Genomic DNA, 24456 nt, shown 5'->3' on the forward strand with positions numbered 1-24456 from the left:
AAGTGTTACTACTTTTTAATTTACTGTTCAAACTTTTAAGATTCTGCTGCACTTTTGTATTTTACAAATTAACTAGCGAGTTTTTTTCCTTTTTATCGAATGCAGCCTCTGAAACCTTACAAGTTCCATTCATTTTATTTTTCTATTTGCTTTTCTCATTAAAATTTTGAGCATAGAATATGTGGCTATTGTTATTTTTTTTTTTAACAGCTGAAAAAAAAACGTATTTGCGTCAAAACTAATGATCAGTAAAAACACATGACCCTGTATCAAATACATGTATGACGTCATTCGTCAAGGCCAAACGTATCTACAATCGTGTTGTCTGAATGACGTGGAATCCCGACATGTGTCTTGTAACTGTTGCTCCTGTCAATGTTCAATTTGCAACAGCATGTTGGGAATGTATGACGTATTCCTGCCCCCACAATACATATTTTATATCAGTGGTTCTTAATCTTTTTGGAGGTACCGAACCCCCCGGGTTTCATATATTCATCCACCGAACCCTTCTTAATAATTCTATCGTTCGCACTGACAAATCCAATCGTGAATAATATAAGTCGTGTATGTGTCTTGACCTCCGCCGAATCCCTGCGATTGACTCACCGAATCACTGGGGTTCGATCTAACCCAATTTAAGAACCACTGTTCTTTGCATATTTTTACCATAGATCCAAATTGCTCTATATCTGTATCTGCTTTAATGCAGCGGATACGTTACTCTCATGCAGAACATGGGTGTCTATCAATGCTGGCTTTTAATTGGATTCTCTCCCGCTGATGGATGGAAAAACATTTAAGGAAAGATAAAATGTAACTTCTACCAGACAATGTCTTGCCATGTGCAAGGCTATTTGCACGTATTTTGGGAACTCTGGAAAAATGTGTTCATTATTCTGTCGCAGTGTCCGTCTGTCGCAATGTCCGTCTGTCGCTGTGTCCGTCTGTCGCAATGTCCGTCTGTCGCTGTGTCCGTCCTTGTCATTTGTGTGAGGGAAGTGGGAGGTTGGTTTTGAGATGTGGGATGTTTGATATGGGATGTTGGACCCATGATGTAAAGTGTTGGATGTGGGTTGTGGGATAATGGTTGTTGGATGTTTGATGTCTGATGTTTGATGTTGGATGTTGCTTATTGGATGTTGGATGTTAGATATTTGATGTGGGTGTGTTGGAGATTACATAAGGGATGTGGAATTGGGATGTGGGTGGTAAGATGTGAGATGTGTGATGTTGGATGTTAGAAATGGAATGTTGGACGTGGAATGTAGGGTTTTGGATGGGGGTCATGGGATATGGGATAATTGATGTTGGATGTTTAATGTCTGATGTTTGATGTGGGGTGTTGAATATCGGATGTTGGATGTTTGATATTTGATGTGGAGTGTTGGATGTTAGATATTGGATATAGAATATTGGATATCGGATATGGTATGTAGAAGTGGGATGTGGGATGTGTGTGGGATTTTGGATGAGGGATGTAGAGTATGAGACGAAAATTCTATTAAAGTTATTTCTAAATTTGATTATGCCTTCTGGCTATTTAATGACGAAGTAAAATTATCTTCCTCTTTTGGGTTCTGAATTATAATATTTCTTCCAATATAAATAAGTATTATATGTCAACATGTTATGCACCCGTTGACTCCGACTTTGCTTTTCTTTCTAGGTTTGGTTTAATAGCCTTTGTCCACAGAAGAAAAATCTGCAAGACAGCAGTTGTTTGATTTTGGGGTTTTCTTCCCTTCATTTTTTTCCCAGCTATAGAGCTCATCTCACAGAGGTTTTAAAATCAAGGCTTTTGGAATTAACAATCATACACTTTCCCGAAAGATCATACCTTACTTTGAAAATCTTCTAAAATGTGAGTTCCGTCTAATCCAATGGTAGAATAAATACATCTTCTTGGAGATTACTAAAAACAAACAAAACCTTACGGAAGTAACCCCGCCACCTCACTAGCCCCACTTTGACCAGATTTATAAATATTGCAACGACCAACTTTCTTTTATAGCTTCAGTCACCCTTTATTGTGCTCGAACATCAATCTCTTGTTCTACCTTGGTTTAAAAATGTCAACAGTTTGAACAATAAATATGGCTTTAATACCCAAATCTCAGAGACTAAACTAACATTTCGCAAAGCTTTGCAAGTGCTAAAATGGCAAATATTGCGGTTAACATTTTAGAAAAAAAGCTTCACCTTGAACTAATAAAGTTTTTTTTTTTTAAAATAGCTCCGCATTATATCGATATCGGTTAAAAAATCGTCCCAAGTATTCGATTCTCGTTTTTTTTTTTTTTTTTTTTTTTGGACGATATTTAAACATCACGTGACGAAAATATCTCAAATTAACAAAAGATTCGAGCCAGCTTTGTCGTAATTATATATTTGTACGTAATTAAAAAGCCATGCCGCGTCATGTATACAAAGTATCAAAGAACACTGCAGGGTTGCCGAGTTGAATAATAGCCAGCGCATTATTTAGCCGGCGTTGAGACAATACATTCATTTTTCACGATGTCAATTATTGTCTTTGCTTTATCTTTGAGCCATCAATAAATATCCCTGCGCGAAGGTTGTATCGTATTGAAGGCGTATTGATTTCTACTTGCACTACATTATTTGGCACATTGCGCCACCCCCTGTGATGCTATGCTCATGTTACTGGTAGAATACAAAACAGTTCAATTAAAAATCTGGATAATTTAATTAAGAAAACAGCTGAAGCCATTTCTCGTGTTTTATGTGGTTTTTGTTTCTTTCATGGGATAAGTCTGTTATGCTTGATTTTTCATGATGCTTATGATGTTCCATGATGTATGAGACATCATTAGACGATATGTGATTGCGTATGTAGCTAATTTGATACATTAAAGATTATACAGGCTTTGTACTCAATTATCAAAAAAACAGGTATTTAGTAGTATTAATTTCTGATTTTTTCATTACTACATTTCTAAAATACATAAAGCTTATTTTATAGCAATATAACAATATATAAAAATTGCCAAAACAAGGTCGATTCGTGTTTACTGTCATCAAAACGCAGTGTAAAATAAACCATGTGTACTGTTCGTATTTTTTAAGTATTAAGAAAAACTTGTTCTTGTTTTATTTTATTTTATTCCGTTGTGCACAATATCTCTTTATTTAAATAACAAGAATCAACAAATATATCATGTATAAAACATAAGAAAGTACATTTGATAAAAAAATATTTCAATGTAAAGGTATAACATAATATCAAATTATTTTATTTACTCTTAAAACCGAACATAAAATACGTTGATTAATACTGATAAAAATAATAACATTTGTTCAGTGAAAGACATTTTTAGTATGTTACGTTTTGTTAAAAGAATGTAATTATGGTTTTCAAAAATAAGTTAAGCGAAATAATAAGATGCTTTTTAGCGGATATTGTAAAAACTGCATTTGCATTATAAAATCTTAATATGATTATACATTTATAAAACTAAATACCAGGTGTTGTTTGTTTTTTTTTCTCGTAAAAATTCATGTTTAAAAACGCCAAAATCTAACAATATTTATTTCTAGATTTTAAAAAGTGATTAGTTGAAACAGCAAAATAAAATTATCACAGTAAAACACGTCCCAAGAATCAATGAGTATCGAAGCAGCGTTGTAACATTTTACTTTAAACTGGTTCATCAAAACATCGAATATTTTTCAACCCGGAAACACTTTATTTTCAACTAATTTCTTCAAACTGATGAGTATTTATAAACACGGAAGCATTTTATTTCACACTATACCTACAAAAGCGAATAAATATATTCTCAGCTTTGCAGTTTAATCTAAAATATTTCGGATTTGCAGCATGTTATTGTGAATTGCTACCCATACACAACAGACATTGAATATATATCCTGCAGTGTATTATTCCTTGGATCTTCTAGCTCTGATGATCAATGCTAAGAGTGAAAGAATTCTAAAAGCCACTTGCAGTACGACGAGCATTATAAAATCAAATATCAAGTTGCTCTGGAATAGAGAAATGAATGTCTCAGAACAAATATACCCTGCCTTATCAAATATGAAATTAAGCAGAACTTAATTTTTTAAATTAGATTTTGATAGGGGTACCTCTTTAAAGCTGGTGTAATCTAGTACATCGTCACCTGTTCTGTACAAGCAGTTGGTGATGGGGTAGGGCGTGGTCATGTTGCCAGGTAGGGTTACGTTAGGACATGCTGAAACATATAAAGGTGGGTTAGGGTTAGATATCTGTAAAATGTACAGTTTTAGGGAGAAGGGATAGGCCTACATATTTATCCCAAGATCCGCCTATAGCTAAACAAAAATATGGTGACACGACAGTAATACTTGAACGATTTTTTTTCCTTACGTATATGGTCGATATTTCTCCATTCGTTGACCATTAGGATCTCGTTGGAGTACTTAAACCAGGAAATATATTCCAGCCAGACAAAATACACGGGCGTAATGCTGAAATAAGGTGTGGGCGTTGTTATATTTATGCTAAACACGAGGTGAATTGGTATTAACAAACAGATCATTAATTTTGTGGTCCATCTATTCGCTATTATCTCGAACACCCTCTAAAGATTATAGATAATCGAATTACCCATTATAAGCAAATGGACAAACAAAAAGATGACAAACTGACAGTTTTAACAGGCAGACCTTGACCCACTAACCCCATTATTAACGGGAAAACAATAACCTACTTACATTATTAAAGAACAGACCATTGCTCACTTATCCTTTTTTTAACATGAAGACCATGACATACTTACATTGTTTACGAACAGACATTGGCACGCTTAACTATTACTAACGAGGACGACCATGACCTTCTTTCATTATTAACGAACAGACCTTGACCCACTAACCCATTATTAACGAGAAGACCATGACCTACTTACATTATTAACGAACCTTGTCCCACTAATCAATAGGGCTGGTAAGTAGATCACCAACCAGCTCTATGTCTCATGCAGGTTTTATTGAGCTGTAGAACTGTTTGGTGACCTACTTACCAGCCCTATAACTAACGAAATTACCTTGACCCACTTACCCATTATTTACAAAGAGACCACCAAACAACATGACAGGAATGAGTAAAGGTGGCGCCACTGCCAGTGACACAGTGACACTGCCACATATGGTTGATATCAGGTAACCTGACAGAAGAAACTCACTCCAATTAATACAAAAAATTTATTTATTTAACTTCTAACAAATTAACAGGAGCTACTAACAAACAAAAAATTCCAATCGTGGTAATTTGTTTGCGTGTGACTCATTGTTTTGTCTTCCAAACAAAATATGTCATGTATTGTATACGTTTATCACGGGATGTCTAAGATTTTTATTAAATTATACAGGAGATATTATCCCAGGAGTGGGATTAAAGTGCTAGACAACACAATATTTTTGTAAACTTTTAGAAAACGAGTTTAGAGTATTTGTAACACACGAAAGGTTTGGTAAAATGTATCGATTTGATATTTTTGTAGAAAAAAATAAGCTGTTGTCATTTTTTTTAAGTCTGGCTTTGGTTGTTTAAAAAATCTGGCAAGGACAAAACCAGTCTTACCCAGCGAGATGGCTACGTTTGCGGTTAGCACAAGAACACCAGCGGCTATTAGATAGGCTTCCCATGATGCATACAGACCTGCGGAAGTTGTGGGGTTTGAATTTCATTACAATGGTTATATAATCACGAGATGTAATTGACATTGAGAAGTTATAACGAATATATATATATATATATATATATATATATATATATATATATATATATATATATATATATATATATATATATATATATATATATATATATATATATATATATATATATATATATATATATATATATATATATATATATTGTTTCTCTAATTAGTTTCGAAATCTCAAGCTCGTTAATTTGAAAAACAATTTTAACAATCAAATTTAGCATTTGACACAATAATTTTTTTTTTAAGATAATCGTTTACTTTTCAAAATTAGCTAAATTACGAAGAATTGCAATTTATTTAACTTAATTTGCATCAAAATTAATGCTGAAGACACACGTAGCTAATTTTATCTTTCAAGCGAAACTTCCAGAATATTAAAATCAACTCACCAATCATCCAATAAGTTATTGAAACAAATATCAAACTGACAGCCACAAACAACGGCACCTGAAATGAAAGTTAAAACGACAAAGTTATAAAATAGACAACTTTTAGAACATTTACGACATAAAAATAACAGTGTTTTGATTGTGAGTTGGGTTTGGGGGTGCGAGGAGGGGGGTCGTTGGGTAAAAGAAGAGGGAAACATGTAGACCTATAGATTTAACCTGCAGTGTTGTCCATTGTGTGCATTAAAATTGCATATGAAATTAATCCACGTATTCCATTTTCTTTAACAACACCATCTATTTATTAGACCACGTTTATCAAAAGTGTTTGCTTGAGATTCAGCCCGAAAACAAATTTTTCGAAAGCTTTAAAACTAATACAATGCGATATTTACATTTAATGACAAATTAAATAGTTCAGCACATTTAATGACAAATTAAATAGTTCAGCAAGTTTTTAACAGAACCAAACAATTTTAGCGGATCAACTAACATGGATTTTTGTTTTAAAGTGTATGTTAAAATGCATTTATATAACTGTAAATGTTTTATTTCTATTCTCAAAATAAGCCATTCTCTCACTTTTTAGCGCAATTTCCATTCTGGAGAATTGCGTTTATTAACTCTTCATTTCTGGGAATGTATGGATGGATGAATGTATGGATGTATGAATGTGTGTCCGGGCTTTAAGTCGTATCTCCTCCTCAACGAAGCAATATCGATGACTAGTTACAAAAGCAATTATGTTAAGCAAGTTACGAGGATGAACATAGGCCATAAAAATTCCGGGTTTCTTTCATGGATTTCCCGAAAAAGCCAAAAAAAACTCGAAAAAATTCAGTTTTTGACCCATATCTCGGCACTAGAATCGAATGCTGACTTCCATCAAGTATTTTCTTCAAAGGAAACCTGACTTTCAAATTACTGACAAGAAAATTGCTTTCTTGAGAGGAATCCTACCAATCAGATTGCTGAATACCAAAGTGCTTTGTAACGAATGCCTGGATTTACTAACCAATTTTACAGTTCCTTGGTAGAATAGTCGTTTGGTCTCCAATATCAAAAGCCAAGCAAAATTAAGTTAACGTTAAAGGATTCTCATTATCGCCATTTTTGTCTTGTTACTTTGAACGTGTTTCAAATATAGACACTACTATAGACAGAGATCGGTGTTTCAACTGTGTGGTTATGTTGTGTAGTTTAACAGCGGGGACACAAAGATGTTGTGGGGGAAGGTGGGTTTGAACCCAAATAATTATATTCAGGACAAACAAAACTATAACGAAAAACGTATCAGATTTCAAAGCAAACGTGGAAATTGTAAGACATTCCATTGGCGTTAAAGGGAGTGATATTGAGGTAAAGTGTACAGTTTAACTTAATAAAAGTTAACTTGCGTTCTGGTGTTAATAAATGTATGGTGGTGTAAGAATATAAGTCAAATTAACAGTTGTAAATTCCTATGTAGGTTTAGATTTTTAAAAACAAATAGGAATCATTGGTTAAATCTTCTTTTAAGGGCGTTCTATAGTTATAATGCGTGCTACTCACGACCGACTCAACCGGACAACTCAATACATACTTCAAGCCGTGAAAATAGCAAATCAGTGTGAAGCTTAATTAAACCTCAAAAGCTGGTATGAAAAAATCCGTTTACAACAGCTTACACTGACAATTGGATTTTACTATTAGTTCAATATTCCAACTTATCTCACCTTAGCAATGTTTTCGTCAAATAATAAATGTCCGCCCTTTATATACCACTACAGAACTCACTCAAACATACAACTTACCTCAGCAAAAGTTTTCGTCAAATAATAAGTATCCGCCCTGTATATGCCACTACCGTATTCTCTCAGAAAAACACCAAGTTCCAGTGGAAATGACTGTAGAACACAAAAGCCATTAATGCAAAATTTTGAAAAGAACATGTCAGGCAGTTTTAGAATTTAGTAACGTTATTTAATTGCATACATAGATATTATATTAACCATGACGAATTGAAAATATATTTATTATAAGAACAGAGAATGTAAAGATAAATTGTATGTTGAGTTCTTGAGATGATGCACATGTAATGCTTACATTGACGACGGCGAACATGTTGGAGAACGATGTGTTGGTGATGAGTAGAAAGATGGCGCCGTTGATGTTCATGACCCCCTTCTGGTTGACGTCCAGTTGGAAGTACACAAGGCCAAGTACGATGGCCAAAGTCTGAAAGGTAACAAGATCCGTTAAATATAGTACAAGGCCAAGTACGATGGCCAAAGTCTGAAAGGTAACATGGTTTGTTAATTACAGTACAAGGCCAAGTACGATGGCCAAAGTCTGAAAGGTAACAAGGTCCGTTAAATATAGTACAAGGCCAAGTACGATGGCCAAAGTCTGAAAGGTAACAAGATCCGTTAAATATAGTACAAGGCCAAGTACGATGGCCAAAGTCTGAAAGGTAACAAGATCCGTTAAATATAGTACAAGGCCAAGTACGATGGCCAAAGTCTGAAAGGTAACATGGTTTGTTAATTACAGTACAAGGCCAAGTAAGATGGCCAAAGTCTGAAAGGTAACAAGGTCCGTTAAATATAGTACAAGGCCAAGTACGATGGCCAAAGTCTGAAAGGTAACAAGGTCCGATAAATATAGTACAAGGCCAAGTGCGATGGCCAAAGTCTGAAAGGTAATAAGGTTTGTTAAATATAGAACAAGGCCAAGTACGATGGCCAAAGTCTGAAAGGTAACAAGATCCGTTAAATATAGTACAAGGCCAAGTACGATGGCCAAAGTCTGAAAGGTAACAAGATCCGTTAAATATAGTACAAGGCCAAGTACGATGGCCAAAGTCTGAAAGGTAACATGGTTTGTTAATTACAGTACAAGGCCAAGTACGATGGCCAAAGTCTGAAAGGTAACAAGGTCCGTTAAATATAGTACAAGGCCAAGTACGATGGCCAAAGTCTGAAAGGTAACAAGGTCCGATAAATATAGTACAAGGCCAAGTGCGATGGCCAAAGTCTGAAAGGTAATAAGGTTTGTTAAATATAGAACAAGGCCAAGTACGATGGCCAAAGTCTGAAAGGTAACATGGTCCGTTAAATAAAGTACAAGGCCAAGTACGATGGCCAAAGTCTGGAAGGTAACAAGGTTTGTTAAATATAGTACAAGGCCAAGTACGATGGCCAAAGTCTGGAAGGTAACAAGGTTTGTTAAATATAGTACAAGGCCAAGTACGATGGCCAAAGTCTGAAAGGTAACAAGGTCCGTTAAATAAAGTACAAGGTATAGTACGATGGCCAAAGTCTGAAAGGTAAAAATGTTTGGTCGAATGCAGAACAGGCCAAACACGTTGGCCAGAATTTAAAAGGTAACACTTTGTGTTAAATACAGTACAAAGCCAAGTACGATGGCAAAAGTCTGTGTGGTAAATGTGGTTAAAATGTTTGTCAAATAAAGCTGTTTTATTCTAAGTTCATTCGTGTTTAAATTATTTTTCTTATTGTTTTTTTTAAATACTTTAATTGGCAACAATTAGATTTTAATTTGAAAGCTATTCAAGGTTGTTTTACCAATGCCTGCATTATCCGAACACGGAACAGGATGACGTCACGGAACATGCTGATCCAACTCCTCCAGAACAAATATCTCATCTGGACGAACCACGAGACTTCGTACCTGGAGGGAGACAGAAGGTGTTTTGGGAAGTTGAGAAGTTAAGTCAACTGGGGTGGCGCAGGATTGGTTAGAGAATATAAGCATGTTTATAAATAGCTACATTGGGTGTTTTGAGAAGTTAAGTCAACTGGGGTGGCGCAGGATTGGTTAGAGAATATAAGCATGTTTATAAATAGCTACATTGGGTGTTTTGAGAAATTAAGTCAACTGGGGTGGTGCAGGATTGGTTAGAATATAATCATGTTTATAAATAGCTACATTAGGTGTTTTGAGAAATTAAGTCAACGGGTGGCGTAGCATTGGTTAGAGAATATAAGCATGCTTATCAATAGCTATATTAGGTGTTTTGGAAATTGAGTCAACTGGGGTGGCGCAGGATTAGTTAGAAAATATAATCATGTTTATAAATAGCTATATTTGGGGTTTTGAAAATTAAATCAACTAGGGCAGGGGTCGGCAACCTGCGGCTCGCGAGCCGCATGCGGCTCTTTTGATATCAAGATGCGGCTCTCCAGCTCCTTGCGCAAATACTAATAATCTTAATAAAAAAAAATATTTGAAATAAAAAAATGTTATTGGCTCTTTAAAACCAGGAAATTATGAAAATTGTAATTTTTGGCTCTTCTGCTTCAAAAGGTTGCCGACCCCTGAACTAGGGTGTGCAGAACTAAAATTACACTTTTCGACATGAAGGTTCATAGAGCAGGTGAAGTAGAGTCCCTTTGTCAGTGACCACGGCATTCGAAGGGCTAGTGTGATCAGCACGATGCCCAGCAACTATTCATTATCTGACGTGAGTCAGGTGCCCATCAGAGCTGGGTGGACTCAGGGACATGAACCCGCCATTTGAATTCGAGATTTTTAGGTTAGCGGTCGTATCGTTCTATACGACCCTGCCATCGCAGTTAGAGCATATAATCAAGTCTATAAATAGCTGCTGCGGTTTGCCTAATTAAGTCTCAACCTAAACCTCCATGAAATCGATACTATCATTCTTTAACGAAACAAAAGAAATCACGTGTTGCCAATGACAGTAAGAAAAATCCTAAAAAAAAACTGTCCTTCCCAATAAACGAATAACCTTTTTGTATCGGCGCATCAATGAAATTTTGAGAAATATAAATCTTTTTTTTTTCACAGCTTAAAATCTCGCCCTAGGCAACAATTTCTGTTACAATCTAATAAGGCTAATCTACTTAAGAGCTAAACGAGTCTGTGTGAGCTATAAGCAGGGGGTAATGCTGCGTTAAGGCAACCGAATAGTTTCGTTATGAAGCAACATCAGTGCTAATTGCTAAAACTTCGGTAAAGTGGGCAAGTGAATAGAAACACTTAAGCTTAAAACATAAGCTTGACATGCGCAGGTTGGTATATGGAAATGTAAATAAAATAGATAACAAACTTACCTTGAGTTGCCAGCTAATATATCTTCAAACTGAAACAGATTATTATAAACTTGGTTTAATAGTCAGACATTACATGGTGTTTTAATACTTATATTCTGTTATTATTAATTTTATGCTATGCCGTCTTTTTAAGGTATATAAACTAGCTCAATACAATTTAACTAGGGCATTTTAATTAAAGTTTTTATAACTTCCGGTAAGTAACAATGCTAACATTTGTGTTCCATTCCTTACTAATGTTAACAAATATGTGGATCATTGTACGGTCAAAATTTTAACAGTAAAAATTGCCAGGATGGGGAAGGTTTGTTAAACAAGAGAGCGAGAGATAGAGACAAAGGTAGAGAGAGATAGAGAGACACTTGCCAATGTCAGGAAAAGAAAAAAATAAATACCGGCTATTACGTCACAAAGTGTGACAATGGCATAAGATGGGACCAGTTTAAAAAGACAGAAAACACTTACTATAGGGTCACTATGTGTGACAAATGCATAATACAGGACCAGTTTTAAAAGACAGAAAGCACTTACTATAGGGTCACTATGTGTGACAAATGCATAAGATGGGCCCAGTTTAAAAAGACAGAAAGCACTTACTTTAGAGTCAATGAGTGTGGCAATGGCATAAGATGGGACTTACTATAGGGTCACTGAGTATGACAATGGCATAAGATGGGACTTACTATAGGGTCACTGAGTATGACAATGGCATAAGATGGGACTTACTATAGGGTCACTGAGTATGACAATGGCATAAGATGGGACTTACTATAGGGTCACTGAGTATGACAATGGCATAAGATGGGACTTACTATAGGGTCACTGAGTATGACAATGGCATAAGATGGGACTTACTATAGGGTCACTGAGTATGACAATTGCATAAGATGGAACTTACTATAGGGTCACTGTTTCTTGCCTTTGCCTGCTGCATGAGTTCTTTAGTCTGGGTAGCCATGTTGGATGCTTGCTCCGTCACCAAAAATGCGTCACATATAGACTGAAACACAGCAGTTTAAAGTAAACTTTCTTTTCGAACCTAACGGCCTATAGAGCGAGTGAAGTAGAGTTCACGTGTTTCTGTCACTTTGGCATATGAAAGGATATTGTGGTCAGCACTATACTGAGTGACTTTAACTTTCCCTTTAGCTACCTATCAGCGCTGGGTGGACTCAGGGACATTCAAATGACTTGAACCAACATTCTCTAGACTTTCGGGTTAGCTCTACTTCTAGACCACGCCGTCCATAGCATAATATTACTACTTTAAAATGTATAAGCAATACATATGTCGTTTACTCTCCGTATTTATATAGACAAGCTATGTGCTTTCTAAACGAAATACTTCAGGTTTTTTCATGGGAGGATCTACTATCATTGACTGTGATGTTGAATTTGGGACTTACAGGGGTAAGCAAGTTCGTTTACTACTTAACCACATCTCCCCAAACTCCTAAACAACAAGAGCTACTGCTCCAATAAAATCGATGGTATTTACTTTCTTCGCCTCCGGCTCAGAATAAAAAGACAAAAAGTTTTGTTGTTGTGTGCTATTGTTTACGGTTACTAAAGCTGATGGAATTTTTTTTTCGGAGACGAGTTTTAAGAAAAGAAAACTTTGAAGGTCTTTGACTTGGAGCTGAGTGGATAGAAGCAGGACAACAGTATTACATTACCTCGTTATATTCCTAAATAGTGTCTGGTCTGCGATAGGTAATGGATAGGAAGGAGATGAGGGGGGGTTATAACAATGAGACGCAAGAAGTAGAAAAACAGGATACAAAACACGTTAAACTTGTTAACCCGAGTTATCCGATGCTTTCTTTTTAAAAAAAAATTTAAGTAAATTTTCAACAAAGTAGTTAGGAAACAGGAAACTCTGGAACTACTTGTACATACAAAGAGTTTTGATGGTATGTGAAATTTTAATTAAGTGACTGGACTTGGTAAACTCGTGGAACTATATTTAGGTACCGAAAGCCACATCTAAATTGACATGTTCTAAAACTAATCTCAATTGATTGATGTTAAGTTGAAGAAAAATGTTTACACCCGCCCAACACACCCAAACCTCAAGATCTGAATGGCAGTTCCAAATGATCAAACGATCAGAATTACACAGTCGTAATTGTAACTGCTACTTTGCAGTTGTGAAGACGTTTTCATACATTCTAGAAGGTACCTTTGTTCGTTTCCGGCATTCTTCTTCATTTCCTGGGACTATGGCAAGTGTGAGTATGTAGTGGTCACCGGGGTTAAAGTTCATAGGGCAAGGGTGGCCCATCCTGTGGGAAACATTTAAAGGAAACATTTAACATAGGGCAAGGGTGGCCCATCCTGTGGGAAACATTTAAAGGAAACATTTAACATAGGGCAAGGGTGGCCCATCCTGTGGGAAACATTTAAAGGAAACATTTAACATAGGGCAAGGGTGGCCCATCCTGTGGGAAACATTTAAAGGAAACATTTAACATAGGGCAAGGGTGGCCCATCCTGTGGGAAACATTTAAAGGAAACATTTAACATAGGGCAAGGGTGGCCCATCCTGTGGGAAACATTTAAAGGAAACATTTAACATAGGGCAAGGGTGGCCCATCCTGTGGGAAACATTTAAAGGAAACATTTAACATAGAGCAAGGGTGGCCCATCCTGTGGGAAACATTTAAAGGAAACATTTAACATAGGGCAAGGGTGGCCCATCCTGTGGGAAACATTTAAAGGAAACATTTAACATAGGGCAAGGGTGGCCCATCCTGTGGGAAACATTTAAAGGAAACATTTAACATAGGGCAAGGGTGGCCCATCCTGAGGGTAAACATTGAACGGAAACATTTAACGAAAGGGTTACAGCATAGTGTAACAACTGGTTAATAACCGTAGAACTAGGAATAAGAACATAGTGTAACAACTGGTTAATGACCGTAGAACTAGGAATAACAAGATAATGTAACAGCTGGTTAATGACAGTAGAACTAAGAATAACAAGATAATGTAACAACTGGTTAATAACCGTAGAACTAGGAATAACAACATAATATAATAGCTAGTTAATAACGGTAGAACTAAGAATAACAAGATAATGTAACAACTGGTTAATAACGATAGAACTAAGAATTGAAACAGAAGTAAAAAAACTCGGAACAAGGAACGTTCCTGTCTTTACCTGTCGAAGAATGTAATAGCTTCATCTCTGGAACCCATGAAGGCTGTCCTGCCCTCAGCCAACAACAAAATTCTGTAATTAACATTAAGGTATTAGTCACAGCGTGGTCGATTGGTAGAGCATTCAACTGCTAACCTAAAAGTCAGATCCCGGAGTCAACCCAGCTCTTGTGGGTACCTGACTCAAGTTTTCGGGAAGTAAAAACGGCTGGACATAATACGGACCACACCATCGTTCATATGCCGAGGTCACTTCACGAGCCTAGTTGACCGGTATGTTAGAGAGAATACATTATTAGACACGGCAGATTATAGGGATGGTGTCAAGGATATAGATCTATCTAGAAGCAAAATAAAATAATACCCAAATAGCCAATAAGGCAAATAAAAAGAATTCACCTGTTTCTGTAACATATCAAAAATACTTTCCTTGTTCCTTGGCTTTTTTTTTAAATAATAAATTACCAAAACAGTAGTTACTTTTTTAAAAAATTATATCAAATATGATGGAGAAAAAAATGATGCAGACAGTTTTTTTTTTACAACCACAGTTGTGTTATTTCAACCGGCGGCGTCTAAGAACTAACGAATGTTTACATCAAAAAATCTACTACTTAAAGTGCACAGTAATTACAAGGCAAGCGGTACCAAAATGTAGATCAAGTAACCGTAACTCACTGATCAAACATCGAGAACAACTCTGAAGACGGCTGATGAATCGTGCACAAGATTGTCCTTCCCTTTGATGCCATTTTCTGTCGATGACACAAAATTACAAGATACCTTTCAGCTAACAAAGGAACGTTCATCTTTGGCGTGAATTGATTTTGGTCTTACACAACACATAATAACAGAACACGATGAATTGGGAATATTTATTTGGGCTGATTGTCAAGCGAGGCTTGCTATTGTAAACTCAGTTCAGCTCGACATTCAGTGTAAGAACCAGATTTCAAGCAACCTCACCTCTAAAATTAGAAAATAAATCATCGTGTCCGTAGATAGCCAGTGATAGATTTATACTTTAAAAAAACTGAAGTGAATTGAATATGATCTAAGTTTGTGGCTATTCTTATTTTCTATTTTAGACATCAAGTGATTTATAATTTAGTTCTAACATATGAGGGATTGAAACCCCTTTTCACTCATTTGTATGGTACTTTTATGCTTTTCCAACTTATGCAGTAGCGTAGCGAGGGGGGGGGCGGGGGGGGGGGGGGCATATGTCCCCGGGCGCCGACCTTAGGGGGCGCCAAAATGGGTTGGAAAAATAAATTGAAAGGTTGAGGGGAGTGCAAATTGAAAGTTTGAGGGGGGTGCAAATCGAAATCTTGAGGGGGGTGCAAATCGAAATGTTTGTCACCGGGCGCCGGGAAGTGTCGCTACGCCTCTGAGATTGTGTTTCTTAGTTACTTTTGTGACAATAATTACCTATATTCGTGACATCTATTTTTTCTCGTCAATAAGTTTGTGACACGATTTTTTTCTCACCTGTAGGTAAGACATTCTTCTTCTCATGTTTAACATCGTAACATTCTTTTTTTCACCTGTTTGTCTGACATTTTTACCACTGATAAGTTCGTGACACACTTTCCTCACCTATAAAGTGGCTACATAATTCTCCTCACCTCTCAAAGGGTGACATAATTCTCCTCACCTGTAAAGTGGTGACACAATTCTCCTCACCTGTAAAGTGGTGACATAATTCTTCTCACCTGTAAGGTGGTGACACAATTCATCTCACCTGTAAAGTGGTGACACAATTCATCTCACCTGTAAAGTCGTGACACAATTCATCTCACCTGTAAAGTCGTGACACGATTCATCTCACCTGTAAAGTGGTGGCACAATTCATCTCACCTGTAAAGTGGTGACACAATTCATCTCACCTGTAAAGTGGTGACACAATTCATCTCACCTGTAAAGTGGTGACACAATTCATCTCACCTGTAAAGTGGTGACACAATTCATCTAACCTGTAAAGTGGTGACACAATTCATTTCACCTGTAAAGTGGTGACACAATTCATCTCACCTGTAAAGTGGTGACAATATTCTGAGCCATAAACGTATCGAGGCCAGAGGTGGGCTCGTCACAGAAGAAAATTGGGGGGTTGGTCAAAGCCTCGGTGGCGAAGGAGAGTCTCTTCCTCTCTCCCCCAGATATCCCTCTCTTCTCCGTGTTGCCGATTCGGCTGTCGGCACAGTTCATCAGGCCCATCTACAATATAATATGAGTATCATGATAGCATTGGTATTATTAGCCTGAACAAACAACTAGACAAGAGTATCATGATAGCATTGGTATCATTGGTAGGACCAAACAACTAGACGACAAGAGTATCATGATATTATTGGTATTATTGATCTGACCAAACAACTAGCAAACAAGAGTATCAAGATAGCATTGGTATCATTGATCTGACCAAACAACTAGACTAGAGTATCATGATAGTTTTGATATCATTGGCCTGACCAAACAACTAGACAACAAGAGTATCATGACAGCATTGTTATCATTGGCCTGAACAAACAACTAGACAAGAGTATCATGATAGCTTTGGTATTATTGGCCTGACCAAACAACTAGACAAGAGTATCATGATAGTATTGTATCATTGGTCTGACCAAACAACTAGCAAACAAGAGTATCATGATAGCATTGGTATCACTGGCCTGAACAAACAACTGGTCAAGAGTTTCATGATAACATTGGTATCACTGGCCTGAACAAACAACTAGACAAGAGTATCATGATAGCTTTGGTATTATTGGCCTGACCAAACAACTAGACAAGAGTATCATGATAGTATTGTATCATTGGTCTGACCAAACAACTAGCAAACAAGAGTATCATGATAGCATTGGTATCACTGGCCTGAACAAACAACTAGTCAAGAGTTTCATGATAGCATTGGTATCATTGGCATGACCAAACAACTAGACAACAATATCATTGGTAGGACTAAATTAGACAATAAGAGTATCATAATAATATTTGTGTCATTGGTTTGAGTAAAAAACACTAGCCAACAACACTATCATAATAGAAATAGTATCATTGGTCAAAGCAAAAAACTAGAAAACTAAAGTATCTGATACGTTTTGATATCCTTCAACTGACCAGCGAACTAAACAACTATACCATAACGGTACCATTGCTAAAACTGTTCAAAACATCAGCAACACTTATATCAAGTTACATTTGATACAAATAGTTTAAGTAATGTCCAGAAACATAGAAGTCATTTGTGGTACCAGTCTATGTTATATTTTATTGTGTGTTGTAAGCATAGTACCTCTGAAATGACGCTTTCAACACGAATAAGCCTCGCTTTTCTGTCAAGCCTTTTGTCCATTCGCAGCAATGCCTGTAGGATAGAAGAAAACAGTGGGTATTTGTTAAGAAAAAAAACATACATTAGGATTAATCCCGCATAAACAGACATACAAGGAAGTACATTCAACGGCTGTGTTATGTTTTTACTTTACATTACTTTTACTCTCGCCACTATAAAATAAAGTAAATCTCTTCAGTTGTCATAAAATACTGGTGTGTCTTTTCTTTATGTTTACATAATGAACACGAACAGGCTGACATATGTTATTGTATTTGTTCCCGTAGGTAGACTAACAAGCCCGGGACTTACACGAAACTGTAGCTGTTCTCTCACTGTTAGAGTAGGGATAAAAATGTCGTCTTGTTGGACGTACGCTGACAGTTCTTTTATTTCGTCAGATATCTGGGGGACAGATACACACATTTTGTTAGATATATGACCTATACATTCAGTCAGATATTTGGTACACAGACATATAAATTTAGTCAGATATATGGGGACAGATATACACATTTAGTCAGATATCTCATGCGGAAACATTGCCGGAGAGATTTTTTTTTAAATGTATAAGGAGGCGGTTGTGGCTATGATTTCAATAGATCCGCCTAAGTTATGATCTATTTAAAGCACTAATTAACACAGGAACAGTGTTTCTTCCAGACTTTTTTTCCGGGGGGGGGGGGATGGTACTTGATATTTTCGGGGGGGGGGGCGGTCAAAAATTTAGGGGGGGGGGGCGGACACTAGTAAAAGTGTATGTTTACTATATAAAATCCATCTCATTCGGGGGGGGGGGGGGGCGGTAGACTTTCTTCGGGGGGAGGGGGGACGACTCTGCCCCCCCCCCCCCTGAAGAGATGCCTGGAAGAAACTCTGCACAGGAAACATCGAGGGAGACTTACTGGCCTTCCATTAGCACATATATCTCCAGCAAAGTTGTAGTTCTTGACGTTCCTCCGCGTTAAAATATTGAGCAGCGTAGACTTTCCCGCACCGCTGGGGAGGGCCAGACAAAAAGTTCATGTTTACACGGTAATGGTCAGCGTGGGGCATGGGGTAAGGCTAATTTTAGCTGGTCATTGAGTGAGAGTGAGATGGATTATGGGAGGTGAGATGAGGCGAGGTTCGGGTTTCAAATAAAATGTAAGTGTAAAGAGGTGAGTACCTGGCTCCCATGATGGCCAACAGTGTGCCAGGCGGAACTAGGCCACTAACTGTAACAACGAAACAAAATGAGACAATGAGACTTTGCTGTGTATATATCTATATATATATATATATATATATATATATATATATATATGTGATTGTGTGTGTGTCATATGTCTGTATATAATATATATATGTATATACATATGTATTTTTATATATTTGTGTATTTACTATGTATTTGTGTGTGTTTGTGTTTGTGTTTGTGTGTGTGTGTGTAATATGTATAGATATAAAATATATGTACGCATGTTTATATAGACATATGTCACTGAAGCGGCGCCACCCAGACACATCTTACTGTTTTTTAGAATCTGTTTCTCCGAGGCCGGCACGAACTCCCCACTACAGAACTTGGTCCTCCGGGCGGGCATGTTGACCCAGACGCTGACGTTCCTCCAGCTGAGAGCGATGGGGTGGGTGAGGTCCATGCTGGCGTGTCGTTCTAGACGGATGGTAGGCACCGACTCACAGTGTTTCCCCTGCAAGTATACTGTCTTGTTAACTTAAAAGCGCAATTGCTTTTAGAACAGATGCTGTTATATATATCTATGTGTGTGTGTGTGTCTGCCTGTGCGCTTGTGTCTGTATGTGTGTGCGTGGGCGTGTGTCTGTGTGTCTGTGTGTGTGTTTGTGTTTGTCCCCAGATGCCAAGGTGGATATGTAATGAAAAACGTACAAAAATTGGAGTTCGGTTCTTGGGATGCGTTATATGTATACAGAAATATATATTTTATTAATTTTATTTAAACTATTTTTAAATCAAAATTATAACACTACTTTGTTATTCATTTCAGTGTACTGAAAGTCAATTTATGATATTTTAATGACTCCTTATCAATGTCCAAAAAAAAAAAGAACGTGTTATGTTAAAACAAGAACAACAGGCACTAAACACAAAGTCCATTCAATTTACCGCATCGACTTGATCTACTTTGGACGAGAAAGATTCTGATGAATTCTGAACTTCTATAGTCGTGTCGTTGTCCGCGTTGTTGGAGTTATTCGAGTTGAGCAGGGGTGTCCTCTCAGACGGTTCCACCACACGTGACGCCATACTTTACCGTTGAACCGGCTGACCGGTGGCTAGCAGTTCCTGAAATTAATCTGTAATGACAGAATGGAGAATCAGCGCGGCGTCTTAGAAGGCCGAGCCAAAACGTATTATCTCGATGGGTGTGCCCTGCAAATTTCGGGGAAAACCGGAAGTTTCCCGGCGAATATCTGGCGTCATCTGGCGTCAGTTATAATGACGTTGTCGCGTTGCCAGACAAGGTGATGGCCTAGATATGAGAGCAGCCGGTCTTGGGACCAGATATTAACATTGTATCGTCTTCTCTTTGTACAACAAACATACGTTGGGGTTACAACACTACTACACCGCTTGTATCTAATTTTTTTAACATGGCATTAGTTAAGAAAAAATAATGTCAGTGGGGCCTGCATCAAAAGACGTGTCATGGATTCAATAGCGCCATAACACCACATGTTAATGATAGTTTAACTATATTATTTGTAGTTTATAAGCTCCTATCGGATACTAATTCACTTTAACACGAGTTTAGACAGTGATATGCGATTAATTCCAATGACAAGAAAAACGATCTTTAGCAAAGGTATTTTATGGCCGAAATTACATGTTTTTTTTTACAGAGATATAGTTCGTGGCACTGTGTCCTAGAAATACTTTGTCTAGTACATTCGTCTGATAATTTTTGTTCAGAATATTTTATCTGGGATATTATATCTGGGATATTTTATCTGGGATATTTTATCTAGGATATTTTATCTGGGATATTTTATCTGGGATATGTGGTTCTGGAATATTTGGTCTGGGATATTTGGTCTGGGACATGTTGTCGAGGGTTTCATTCGTGTTAAAAAATGGTGGAAACTTTTAGTCTACCGTCGATCATAACCTTTGAGACCTCATAAACCATCAAGCCGATGCTCGTTCACGGACTTCGCTAAACCAAGTGCGATGAATATCAGAACATAAACACAAACAGGTTTCATAAGATCCAAATTAATGCACCTTTGTCTTAGCAAAACTGTTTACTCTCCAAATTTTATTTTACTAGACTAGCCTATCTATTTTAAAAACCAACTGCATAAACTTTGTTACCAACATATTTTCTGTTGGGTTACACTGTATAGTATCAATGTTAATTTTACTTTCGATTTTGATCCATTTACGTTTACGATTAGGATCAAGGTAAATGTTACAGCTAGAGTCAGTTAAGTTTAGGAAAATAAGAATTTTAAAAATGTCTGTTTCGGAGAACATAAAAGTGCCTACTTTAATTTATCAACGAAAACAGGGGTGTTGGGGGGGGGTGTAAGGGAGATCGATCAATAGGCTACGATTTATTGAAGGCCTTCCCACTTTGACACCTTCTGTTGTTCTTCCTACGCGTCTTTTTCTCCATCGGTTTTATTTTCTGGATCCTAAAATAGCATGGGATGACAGAGAAGATGAGGGCCCAATCGATAAATGCCCACTTTATGGGGCTGTATGGAAGCAAAGAAGCATTTCCTGATTCGGCTTTGTGAACCGGAGAATACAACTTTATTCCCTGTCACGGGAATAACGGAAGACATCAAAGTTAATGGGATTAAAGTCGGTTACACGGAATATGTTTGACCTAATTCATTCAAATTTTAGAGAAAAACATGTTCGTGCTTGGAATATAGCCAAAGAGGTTACACAGTTTAAAATCAATGTGTGATACCAACATACGGGCTACTATAAAAACTTGTGTTGTTGTTTTTTTTTTTTTAACAAGGGATTATTTATAAAAAGATTCAATGTATTCGTTGTTATGAATATTATAGGCAACTAAAAATTGTGAAAACAAATGCTAAAGCAATTAAGTTTATTTTGTATTTACTACACAGCTATAATAATAAAGGCAAAGAAACAGTGATATTTGTTTGTAAACACCCTATGGAATTAGCGAAAAAGAGCCAAAATGTATTACTATTTTAAACATTTCCTACTACACGGATACGTTGATGCTTTAAAAATAACCGAAACAAAATATGTACCGACGTAGCCTTAAACAAAATAAAGATGGTCGTACTTAAATTCATAATCTAAAATGTTAGCTTATTACAAGCGGGGTAACAAATGAAATGTCAAGGGAACTTGACATATATGTCAGATATGTATAGGAGCGTGTAAAGAAAAGTATAGCCTATAAGATTGAATAATTATTTTCTTGTTCTTTGCATATACACATGTATTATAGCATATTTTCATCATAAGATATCACATTTCGATTTTTTTTCTGATTTATTTTGTAGATTTTTTTTTAAAGCTACTCGAAATACGACATTGACAAAACCACGTTTTTGGTCCAAGTCAAAGAGAATTATCTCATCTCTGTCAAGCCGCTGGTCGATACCATTAGCTTAGTAAAACATTTAGTTATTAGGTCTATGTGTGTAACAAAAATAAGAAAATCAAGCTACTAACCATGAACGATATTTATTGCTTTAGGGAAAGTCGATCTAAATACAAAGAGTATGGCCAACTGCAATGTAGCGTTTTATTAAGAGAGTGTCTATTGGTACTTTACTACAAATAGCCCTCAGAAGGCTATTCGTATTTCGCTATTTTTAGCCGACCAATCAAATTTATTTTTAAATTCATTGGTGTATGACATTCCAATTTTGAATATCATAGTAACTTTTCCGGTGGTCGAAGTGGTTGTGCGTTGGTTCTATTCCCTTTGGCTCAGAGAATTTTTTTTTCATTTTTGCTTTTTTTTTTTTTTAATTTTACTTAAGGATTATGGTTGAGCATTAGGGTTAGGGTTAGGGTTAGCGTTAGGGTTAGGATTATGTTTAGGTTAAGGATTAGGTTTAGGGTTAGTGATAAGATTAGATCTAAAAAAAATAATTAGCTCTAGATCTATACAGCATGAAAAAGGGAATTCAAGAATCACAGTACGAATAGCCTACATAAGGCTATTTGTAGTAAAGTACGAATAGCCGCAGCCTTTATTAATTCCACCATTGTGAGCTTGTAATTAAAAAAAAATAGTTATAGGTCTATCTAGATCTAGATCTATGAGTGTTAAAAAAAAGAAAACTTACTAAACATGAACGATATTAAATTACTGCTTTTAAAATAACCGATCTAATTATATTGAGTATAGCCTACAGCAGTGTAGTGTTGTATTAATAAATTAATTCCACCATTATGTATTTGTAACAAAAATATTAGTTAGACCTAGAATGTAGCACTACATTCTAGTAGATCTAGATCTAGTCTTGGTCTAGTTCTATATCAACTCTATGTGTGTTATAAAAAAAAATAAGAAAGAAAATGGTACTAACCATGAATGATATTACTAATGCTTTAAGAATAGGCGATCTAACTATAGCGAGTATAGCCTACTACAGTGAAACATTTATTCCACCATTGTATGCTTGTAGGTTACCCCTAAACTCATTATTTTATTACTAGTCTCCGTCCTTATTCCTGCATAAAAAATACAATATTATTATATTGAAGGAATGTTATTTTTAGATTAAACCAATGCGACTTCCGGTTATGCACTTCTTGAACATGCATGCACTTCTTTTAATTAGCCAGATATTTTTTTTCCGATCATGTAACTAAAACTAAAGATAGTACGATAAAGTATGCCAGATATTTTTCCGATCGTATGACTAGAACTACGGGTAATAAGATAATGGTGTGCAATCGTTTAAATAGATCTTTCCCGATCATTTGACTGGGATTCAGGGTCGTAAGATAAGGTATGCAATGATAGCCACCCCTAAGACGCCCCCAACCACCGGTATTAGTTTTAACCAGCGCTATATCTATATATATATATGTATATATCTATATATATAATTCTCCTCTTCGAGCCGTTAGAAAACAAGCTGCAAGCGCCTCCTTGCAGTCCCCTCTCTTTCTCTCTATCACTATCACTACCACCCCCACCCCACCCCCACATTGTCTGGTGAGCTGTGGTCACGCTAAATGTTTACAAAGCTAAATGTTTACAAATCGTAGAGCCGTAGAACCGGGTTTCTATTAGGGGCAGATAATTTAGTTCGATTTTAAACTTACAGGAGGTAACTAAGAAATAACTAAGAGGAGGCTGCTTTCACGGGGGGGGGGGGGTGTAGGGTCGGGGTTAGGGGAAAGGGGAGGGGGGTTAGTGTTTTAAAGCAAATATTTTCAGTGGCAGCATTGGTACTGTCGAATTCACAAATTATGAATTACTGAAAAGTAGAAAATAAAACAACTAAATAGCGGCGTATGATACGCTGCGGGTCGGCTCGTTTGTTATATTATTCGCTATTATCGTATACAAACATACGACATCTTCTCGTCCATCACCCCAAACCCAAACCAAAACATAACCCCAAGAAACAAACTTTTATACCTGTCTTTATGACAATCCATCCGTCCATCCATCCACCCGTCTGTCTATCAATCAGCATTTGTCTTTTTCCTCTTTGTCAGTCTTTCTACCGTTGTATCTGTCTTAATCTATGTCTATAAATATGTGGGCTAGTAA

At 36.6% G+C, this 24456-nt stretch overlaps 1 protein-coding gene across 1 annotated transcript; it reads right to left on the reverse strand.

The window, feature by feature from the left end:
• Nucleotides 1-3143: 3143 nt before the first annotated feature.
• LOC131958015 (protein white) lies at nt 3144-23429 on the reverse strand. Its single transcript, XM_059322899.1, has 22 exons — nt 23258-23429; nt 19830-20020; nt 19215-19395; nt 18870-18918; nt 18607-18700; nt 18014-18106; nt 17663-17734; nt 16399-16584; nt 15043-15119; nt 14366-14437; nt 13385-13487; nt 12101-12202; nt 11203-11231; nt 9691-9796; nt 8210-8341; nt 7918-8010; nt 6125-6182; nt 5588-5665; nt 5066-5171; nt 4373-4473; nt 4111-4217; nt 3144-4008 (listed from the first exon to the last, which is right to left on the reverse strand). The coding sequence occupies exons 2-22, from the start codon at nt 19968-19970 to the stop codon at nt 3904-3906; spliced, it is 2085 nt and encodes a 694-aa protein (XP_059178882.1). The 5' UTR covers nt 19971-20020; nt 23258-23429; the 3' UTR covers nt 3144-3903.
• Nucleotides 23430-24456: the final 1027 nt, after the last annotated feature.

This window comes from Physella acuta, unplaced genomic scaffold, assembly GCF_028476545.2.
Source record: "Physella acuta isolate Inbredline_101_S28 unplaced genomic scaffold, ASM2847654v3 ptg001283l, whole genome shotgun sequence".
Lineage (NCBI taxonomy): Eukaryota > Metazoa > Mollusca > Gastropoda > Physidae > Physella > Physella acuta.